The sequence below is a fragment of the Platalea leucorodia genome (assembly GCF_965183815.1).
Source record: "Platalea leucorodia genome assembly, chromosome: 14".
Taxonomy (NCBI): Eukaryota; Metazoa; Chordata; class Aves; order Pelecaniformes; family Threskiornithidae; genus Platalea; species Platalea leucorodia.
This window is the reverse complement of record NC_138836.1, coordinates 11,690,877-11,699,939: the sequence shown is the minus strand read 5'-3', so window position 1 is coordinate 11,699,939 and position 9,063 is coordinate 11,690,877. Positions and strand designations below refer to the sequence as shown.

At 56.0% G+C, this 9,063-nt stretch overlaps 1 protein-coding gene across 1 annotated transcript; it reads left to right on the top strand.

The window, feature by feature from the left end:
- Positions 1 to 2,493: 2,493 nt before the first annotated feature.
- LOC309597353 (cytochrome P450 2C5-like) lies at positions 2,494 to 7,229 on the top strand (the record flags this gene model as incomplete). The annotated part of the gene is made up of 9 exons (XM_082326649.1): positions 2,494 to 2,670; positions 3,209 to 3,371; positions 3,743 to 3,892; positions 4,665 to 4,825; positions 4,999 to 5,175; positions 5,280 to 5,421; positions 5,837 to 6,024; positions 6,691 to 6,832; positions 7,036 to 7,229. 9 exons carry the CDS (start codon positions 2,494 to 2,496, stop codon positions 7,227 to 7,229), a joined length of 1,494 nt encoding a protein of 497 aa, XP_082182775.1.
- Positions 7,230 to 9,063: the final 1,834 nt, after the last annotated feature.

Here is a 9,063-nt window from a genome sequence, read left to right as displayed (position 1 = left end):
CCGTCCCTACTATTTTAGGTTTTTGGGGCAGAAAGGTCTCACCGACCGCTCCTCAAGGGATCCCAAAGCCTTGCAGCAGCCTGCTTCTCTACAGACCCCTGCTCTCCACAAGCCCTTATAAGAAAATCAGTAGAAAGACAGACAAAGCACCAACAGGTCTGGGTTCATATGAAGTGGGTTGGGCTCACCTGAGGCCCCAGCTCTCCAAAGTGCAGAAGCGGCTGTGCCGAAGCCCACCTGTGCTCTTCCCTCTTGAGATGCTTTCAGGCAAAGCGGCGTTTAGCTGCTAAAAGTTTAGTTGACAGCTTCTACCTTTCCCTTTTTTTTCTGCACACTTGACAAGAGATACCATAGGGACACTACATTGCGGGTCTTTTGGTTTAATTTATTCTGTAGATGATGAAGAGAAACTTAAAGCAAAGTTTCATCAAGCAGTTCAAGAAGACAAATACAAAATTTCATCGTCCCTGGGAGTTTTTTCTTGTTAAACTGCTTGTCTGGTGACCTGGACTCACACACTCCTAATGCCCAGGGTGATTTGTTTGTTTTCTCTATTAATAATGCTTTTTTTATTGCATTAGAGACATTTGTCTTTCAAAAAACCTGCTGTAGCAATAAGTGTCGCACCAAAATGCTATCCGTGTCCAGGCAGGCGGCCACGGGCTCTGCCTGAGCTCGCCCGGAGAAGAGGGAATTTTCCATCGGATTGAAACTTTGCAGCTCAAATGAATCCCCACGGCTGTTTCTTTTCCTGTTGTTTGAGTGATTCCTTTGTATTGTTTGGCTGCCATGGAAAAAACGGTGTCAGTCACCGAGAGGCTGTTCACCCCCCTGCCAAAACCCCAGTCACTACATCACCTCCCCGAGCAAAGTTCCCCACTTGCAGGCACCCGAGCCAAGAATTTAGAGCAATCCACGGGAAAAGCAGGGACGGGACGGGATGGGACAGGGTAAACAAGTGAGTCATGGTAACCTCCTGGCCCCATCCCCAGCGGGTCTCAGGTACAGGGCTGTTGGCACCGCTGTGGGGCTGCCCATCCAGCCGCCACCACCATCTCCCCCAAAACCCCTTTTGCCGAGCGTGTTTGCAGTGCTGGTGGAGGCAGGGGTGTCCTCCAACCCCCAGCAGCATGGGGCGGGGGGTGAAAAATCAAAATATTGAAACAAAGCAGTCCCGGGGCTGCAGGAGGTTCATTGTCAAGTCACTTTTGGGTGATTTGAGTGAGATTTGGTGCGTACGTGTAAAGAATCGCACTGTGGCCACGGGAGAGCATCCCCCAGAGCCCGGCTGGCACGAGCCCAGCCGGCGGCACCGAGCACCCCTGGCCCGGCACCTGCGAACCACCCCACTATGTGGCCAAAAAGGGGTGCAGGTGCCGAGGTCCTGGCTGTTTCTACCAGCCCTGCCCAAATGCAATCCTGGCTCCTGGCCATTCATCCTGCGCTGGATGCTGGGGGATGCCGCCTTGCTCTGCTCCGGGTGAACGTTATAATTCAGGCTGCTCTCAGCGAATACCACGTAACGCTCTCTGCTGAGGCTCTCCTTCCCCTGCAGAGACTAGCATGGAATCAAACCTTCTCCGTCTTTTCCTCCAGCCCTCTCCTCCAGGAGAAATCGCACCCTTTGCTGGGAACTGGCTTGTGACCAGCCTGCTCGGCCAAGGGCTGCAAGCGCTCTCGAGCAGAGGTGCGGTGGCCGAGCCAGTGCCAGATGTGCTCGTGTGCAGCCAGATGTGCTGGTGCTCAGAGCAAGATGCTCAAAAGCATCAGAGGAGCCCAGGGAAGAGTTAACCCCACACCTGCAACAACCGCAACACCCTGGGTTGACGTTCCTCCAAAACCCAAGTGGAACCCCAAAATATTTCAGAAAAAAATCATCGTTTTTCCCAGGACTGACCCATTTTCCATCAGAAAGGAGTTTGATGGAAAATTATCACCTAACCTAAACCCAAGAGGTACCCAACCAGCCACACGTGCCCTGCTCCCGGGCTCCCTCAGTTTGTATTTAGAAGAACGTTCCCTCCGGGGTCAGTGCACTGGTAAGCAAGGCAGTGACAAAACGAGCAATGACCTGGCGATGACATGCAAGGTTTTGCCAGGACGGTGACATCTTCTTCCCTGACATGCCATCAAAAGGGAGCACCGAGCAAAAACTGATTCAGCAACGCGGGGAGGGGAGAGCCGCTATCTGCCCCGGCACGCCTGCGGGGTTTTGCAATGCTTCCACCACCCTGTGTCAGGTCTTTGAGATCGGTGTTACAACACGGCGGGGCCAGGTATGTGCTTGGCCGGGAGCAACCAGCATTTCCGTGTCACTGACCGCCTGGGGAGCGGAGACGACCCCGGGGGTATGGAAAGGCTGTGCCTATATAGAGGGCAAGGAAGGCCAGAGGCAGCAGGTTTCAGCTCCTCGCTGCTCACTGCTCGGTTGTGATTTTCTCCTTGAAGGGGGAATTTCTTGATTTTTTCACTGCTCGGCAGCACGGGGCGAGGATGGATGCTGGATCGGCCGGGGTGCTCATTACCCTCCTCCTCCTCTCCATCCTGTCATTCCTGGTCTGGAGAACCGACAGGAAGAGAAGCCGGCTGCCTCTGGGACCGACCCCGTGGCCCATTCTGGGCAACCTGCACCAAAAGGATGTCCTGCCCCTCTACAGGACCTACGAGAAGGTAAGAGAGGAGCTGGCGGTGTCGGACCCGCTCCCAGCCCTGGCAGGGCAGCAGGAGAGACAGTGGGAATGTCCCATGTCAAAATAAAAGGGGAATTGTCCAGGTGACTCTTTTCCCACCTTTCTTTTCTCTTTGTCTACCTTTCTTTTCTCTTTTTCCCTCCCTCTTGTCTTGCTCTGCCAGAATTGCCTAAATCCCTGCTACTGGAAGCATAATCAATACTGTTACTGAAGTCTTTCTCCTCCTGTGAGGCACCCCCGGTGCTGACACGAATCCCTCTCCGGGCTGCGGCACTGCCACCATCCAGAGCTGCTTCCTGGAGATGGTGCTTCGAACCCCCAAAGTAGCAGCGGGATCAGAGCCCCCCTGGGGACAGGGCTGGGGCGGGAGCGGGGCGAGGATGCCGGCTTCGAGGGAGGCACCTCCCCTCCCTGCTCGTGCATTCGCCAGCGCTGTGGCCACGAGACCTACTTTAAAATTAAACTAATGACTGGGGTGTGGGACCCTCATTCACGGCAGCTTTCCTGTCCTCCCCCAGCTGAGCAGCACGTATGGCCCCATCTTCACCGTCTGGCTGGGGCTGAAGCCAGTGGTGGTGCTCTGTGGGTACGAGGTGGTGAAGGATGCTCTGCAGGGCCACTCTGAGGAGTTTGGAGGAAGACCTGAAATACCCCTTCTGATGAAGCTATCGAAAGACTACGGTAGGCATCTGGATTTCTTCTAGGCACTTTATTGCTCTCCTGGTGAGCAGAAAGTCCCCAACTGCAGCTGGCCATGCTCATGTCTAGTGAAGGACTCAACACCCAAGACCTCAAAAACGCATTTCCCACTCTGCAAGTCCTTCCAACTATTAAGCCTCTTGTCCGAGGACATTAATGCCAGTTAGCCAGTTCCAGCTTTTTCCTGAGTTTCTGTAGAGATCCTCAGCCTTTCAAGGACACTGTGCACACACCGGGGTCATTCCCTGGCTTATTGCCCTATTGGTCCTCAGCTGGGCTCGGAGCAGGGTCCCCCGTTCCCGGGGAGGAGTGGTGGGGCGGGCAGGTGAATGGTCTCCACTGCCTCCCTCCAGGTATTGTCTCCAACAACGAGAAGAAGTGGCGGGAGCTGCGGAGGTTCACGCTCAGCACCCTGCGGGACTTCGGGATGGGGAAGAGCTCCATGTCGCAGCGGGTGCAGCAGGAGGCCCAGCACCTGGTGGAGCTGCTGGCAAATCTCAAAGGTGACGTGAGCCCTGTCCATCCCGGCTCCCGGGGCAGGCGGAGGACACACAACAGCCTCATGGGACACGTGTGGTTTCTGGAGCTTTTTGCAATGGCTCGTGTGGATGATCCTTGTAGAGAGAGGGCTTAGACCTAGCTCCATCCCACCCAGAGGGGACAGACATGGTACGGTCATGGCTTAAAGGCCAGGGTGGAAGATCCTGCTCCTGAATTGCTGCATGGGGTGGGGGACCACCGAGGAACATTTCATGCCAAAAGAACAGAAATAGGAAACTAAACTGCGTGGCACTGAGAATGCACAAATAAGATACTGCCCTGGTGACAGGGGGGTAATCAGGGCGATGTCTTTCTCTCCAACAAAACTGAGCTGCTGCCAGTGCCACCACCTCTTCTGGGGCTTCCTGAATACAAGAGGAGGCTGAGTTGTACGCTGGCCCGTCTGCCTCTGATGTGCGGTGCTGGCGAGGGGCTGGTCACCGCAGGGAGATGCTCTGCAGCCCCCAAAACCCCAGGACGCTTCAGCAGCAGCCCAAAGCCCCTGGAGGTGCCTCAGCTTTCCTCAGTCCCAAGCACTGGGGAGGGGTTTAGGAGCAGGGAGGTAGATTTAGAAGCCCACAGCTCAGGAGGGTTTTTTACTTCGGCTGTTAGACCTGGCAGATTCAACCAGGGCTCAGAGCTCAAAGGAAGGGGGAGGAAGAGTGTTTTCTGTGTTGAAGCAGATAAATAACTGTTGACTTTTTGACACCTTTCTTGCCTCTTCTGTGGCTGCAGAAAACACCTTCGAGCCAGTGACGATGTTCAGACATGCAGTTGCCAACGTGATCTGCTCCGTTGTCTTCGGGAGCCGTTACAGCTACAGCGACACGGCCTTTCTGGAGCTACTGAACATTATCGGGAATTACACCAGCTTCTTCCTCTCCCCCTTCGCCATGGTAGGTGTCCTTGCTGTGCTCAGTGCCCTCGCGTCTGGCGCGCTCGAGCGGTCGAGGGATGCTCCTTGGCTTTGGGTCACTCCTTGGCTTTGATGGGACAGCATGGCTTTGAGGGAAGGTGCAGGAGGCTCCATCCAGGCACCTGAGCCCTTCTGTGCCTCCTCCATCTGCAGATCTACAACACCTTCCCCAATATCATGCACCACCTCCCGGGGCCACACAGGAAAGCCCTGGCCGAGTGCGAGAAGCTGAAGGACTACATCCGAGAAAAAGTCGAGCTTCACAAGCAGACACTGGATCCCAGCTGCCCCCGGGACTATATCGACTGTTTCCTTATGAAAGCGGAGAAGGTAGAGGTGGTGCAAAGCAGGGCGAGGGTTGCTCTCCAGAGCTGGCTGCAGCCTGGAAAATCACCTAGACCATACTGAATCCCCTCCCCACTGTATCCTTGCAGGAGAAGAGCAGCCCGGAGAACATGTACAGCAATGAAGACTTGGTCATGTCAGTATTCGACCTCTTTGGTGCCGGGACACTGACCACTAGCAACACCCTGGTTGTCTTCCTCTTGATCCTGGCAAAATACCCCCATATTCAAGGTAAGGGCAGCAAAATGTGACTGCTCCCTGTGCCTGAGGAGGTCACGGTGCAGCAAAGGCACAGACAGAGAGTCACGGCCCTGGAGGGTCCTGTCTGGGGGGGAACCAAAATCATCCTGCATGGGTGATCCAGGAGTGAGAGCTGCTAGACACAGATGGGCCAGAGGGATCTGGGTACCTGCTCCCGTCTCCCCATCCCTGCCTGTGCAGATGGCCCCGGACTGGCCCATGAGAGATGCCTTACCCTGCCTGATCCAGGGGGGTATGGGGGCTGAGACCCTATTTCTGGTCTCTGTGAGGGGTTGCTCCCTCTCTGCTAGGTCATCCTTTGGCTCTAGGATCGGTGCCCATGGAGGGCAGTGAGAAATCACGGGGGTGGCTCTGCACCACAGCCCCACGCCTGCCTATTCCCCAGCCAAGGTCCAAGAGGAAATCGATGCGGTGGTGGGCACCGGCCGTGCTCCCTGCACGGAGGACAAGCTGAGGATGCCATACACCAACGCGGTGATCCACGAGATGCAGCGCTTCCAGAAGACGCGCGTGGAGAACTTCCCGCGGATGACGACGCAGGACGTCGTGTTCAGGGGCCACACCATCCCCAAGGTAGACATCGTGGCCCTGGAGTCTCTGTGTCCCCAAGGGGAGGGGTGGCAGGGGGGCTTGAATGAGATTCGCCTTTGCCCCTGGACTGTTTGCTCACTCCTGAAGGTCCTGGGTCTTTCCCAATCCTCGGTGGGGGGAGATGGCGATAACCTTTTAGTAGAGGAGTAGAGGGAGGTGAATGCTGCTGCCAGTTCTGCCCACACACCCGTGTCCCTTGCCTGTCCTGGAAAACACCTCTTGCCACCAGGCAGATGTGCAGGGTTGCTGGGGCTGGGACCCTGAGCTCAGATCTGGGGACGGCCGCCGGTCTGGGTTTGACTGCAAGCATTTTCTACAGCACCCACCTTGAAGGAACATCTCCCCCCTTTGGACTTTGCGCAGTGAGAGGGGTTTTAACATAAATCAATGGGAATAACTCAATCATTTCTGTCTCATGAGCTGCACAGAGACCAGCAGGACCATGGGGGCCATGGAGCCCCACGTTAGTTGTACCTGCCAGGGACAGAGCCATCGCTCCGGGCTGCCTCACGGGCATCTGGGTGGGCATCGGGGTGTGCACCCAGCCTCCCCCGTGTCCCCCAGATGCTCCTCACTTGCTCATTCAGCTCAGCAGAGCCCGATGCCATGACACTGATGTCCCCCCTTGCTCCCCTGCCTCTCCTGCAGAACACAACTGTGATTCCGGTATTTGCTTCTGTGCATACGGATCCAACCCAGTGGGAGAACCCCAAAGAAATCGACCCAAGCCACTTCTTGGATGAGAAGGGCGAGTTCAGGAAGCGCGAAGCCTTCATGGCTTTCTCGGCAGGTCAGTGCTCAGCCCCGCATGCTGCCTTTGCGGGCACCCTGCCTGCAGCGGCCCCGCTCCAGGGACCGCCAGCATGTGTATCAGTTGGCACCAAAGCTATACCCTTAATATAAGCTTTCTCGCTATCCTTTTATGCCCTTTTTTCCCCAAACGCTGGATGAGGCCATCAGCCCGGTGCTCACCCCCCCTTTCCGTGCCCGCAGGGAAGCGGATGTGCCCAGGAGAGGCGCTGGCCCGCATGGAGCTCTTCCTTTTCCTCACCACGCTGCTGCAGAGCTTCACCTTCCAGCTCGCCGTCGAGCACAAGGACACAGATATATTCTCCCTATGGCTCGAGATAGAGAGGAAAGCGATACCGGGCACGTTCTTCGCTATTCGGCGCCCGGTGTCCTCTTGAGCAGAGAGCAGCGGGGAGAAGGAAGAGGTGTTCCAGGTGCCTTCACTTCTGAAATCAGAGCAAGCCTTGCAACCATGAATGCTACAGCAGCAGCCACCAAGCAGGAGGGTCGCTTTGAGCTTCGAGCTTCTCTTCAGAGAACTGCCAGGCATCTCCACCACCATGGACAATCTGCTCCCAACCCTTCCCTCCCACATCCCAGTAACACGAGGAAGACAGCACTGGTTTTCCTCCTCCCATACCTGTCGGCTCTCACTGAGCCTCTAGCTCCTTGTGGCAGGGCTGCATGGAGCTCCCCGGGCCGAGCTGGGCGATCCCTCAGTTTGGTGAGAGATTAAAAGTGCTTCTGCAATAAAAATAACCATCGTAACTGGATGCTGGTGTTTATAAGGACACTCGCGGTGCCTCTTGACGTAAGGGCGGTGATGCTCAGGCTTCCCTGCCCTTCACGGCTGGTGTCTGAGCCAGCCACAACAGCCAAGGTGACAAGCCCCTCATGCTTCTGCTGCCCTGCTTGGACCCCTCTCGGTACCCTCCAGCATTACACAAGGTCTGCAACACTGCAAACCGCGCTCACTCCCATCCCCGCATCCCACCACACAGGGATGAAACCCCGGTGAGCACCCTTTAGCCCATCAAAACGTTAAAAAATGATGCATAAGGGGGAAATGTGCTATAGGAGCAGGGTGCCATGCTTGGGAAGCGAGAAGTGTTTTGCCACCAAAGTCACTGCTTCCTTCTCAGGGTGCTGGATAAGTCTGCCGTGCTTGCGCTGCTTTAACCACCCCTGCATGAAGAGGGATTTACTTGCTAGCCCCCAGGAACGCTCCAGCCTTTATTCCAAAACATTGGGACTTTAAAGAAAAGAGTTTTTTCTTTAAATACCTGTGCAAGGGGAAAATGACCCAGACACATGCCCAACCTGCCTGGCCTCAGCAATGGCCTGGGCTTCTCCTTCCACTGGCGGGCAACTGAATGTGCCTCCAGGCCTTGGAAAACCAGTATGTTTCCCATTGCGTCCAGTTCTTCCCAGCGCAAACCTCCCAGATACAGGACTTCAGCTCCATGTCTGTTCCCGGGGTGTCTTCATCTTTCCCCGATTTTTGCATGTCCCAGGACAGACTGAGCCAGGCAAACATTCAGTTTGTTTTAGCTGATTTGCCTCCATGGCTTTAATCTTCAAACGAATCTTACACATCTCAGGAATTTATTGCTTGCTTCGAAACACTAATCCCTACGGCTCTGCCCACCGGGAGGGCTCCCCAGGCAGGCAGGCAGGCAGGCAGCCCTGCCTGCACCAGGGACACCCCAGCTCTACCAGCAGCAAAATGGTTTCAGCTGGAGAAGGAGCACAGGTTTCCAACAGAAGGGCTGAGCTGCAGCACAGCAGAGCTGTAGCTCAGGAGGGCTATGTGGGAGAGTAGAAGAGATTAAAAAAAAATATCCAGCTTGCTATCTCAGCTGCTGGGCTGTGCCTCTCTGAGGTCTCCCATGTCAATATTTACCTCTAGCAAATACCCTCAGGTGCCCGTGCAGCTTTGTGTACTCGTGTGCAGCTGGCAGAGTAACGCTGGGCGTTATCTGAGAGGAGCTGGCAGCGCGGGACGTGCGCCCAGCCCTCCCGTGCTCCCTGCGTCAGGCTTGCTGCAGGGCGTGCGGCCTCAGCGGCGGGGCTGGGGGTCTCCGTGAAGGCTGGGACCGGAGGCAGTGGGGGTTATATGGGGGTCTCAGGGCTGGTTTTGGTGGGGGCTGCCTTGTTGGGGTGCTTGTACCTCCTTGGAGGCATGGAGGGGGGGGTGGCAGGGATCTGCCCTGGGGAGAGGTGGCTGCTCCC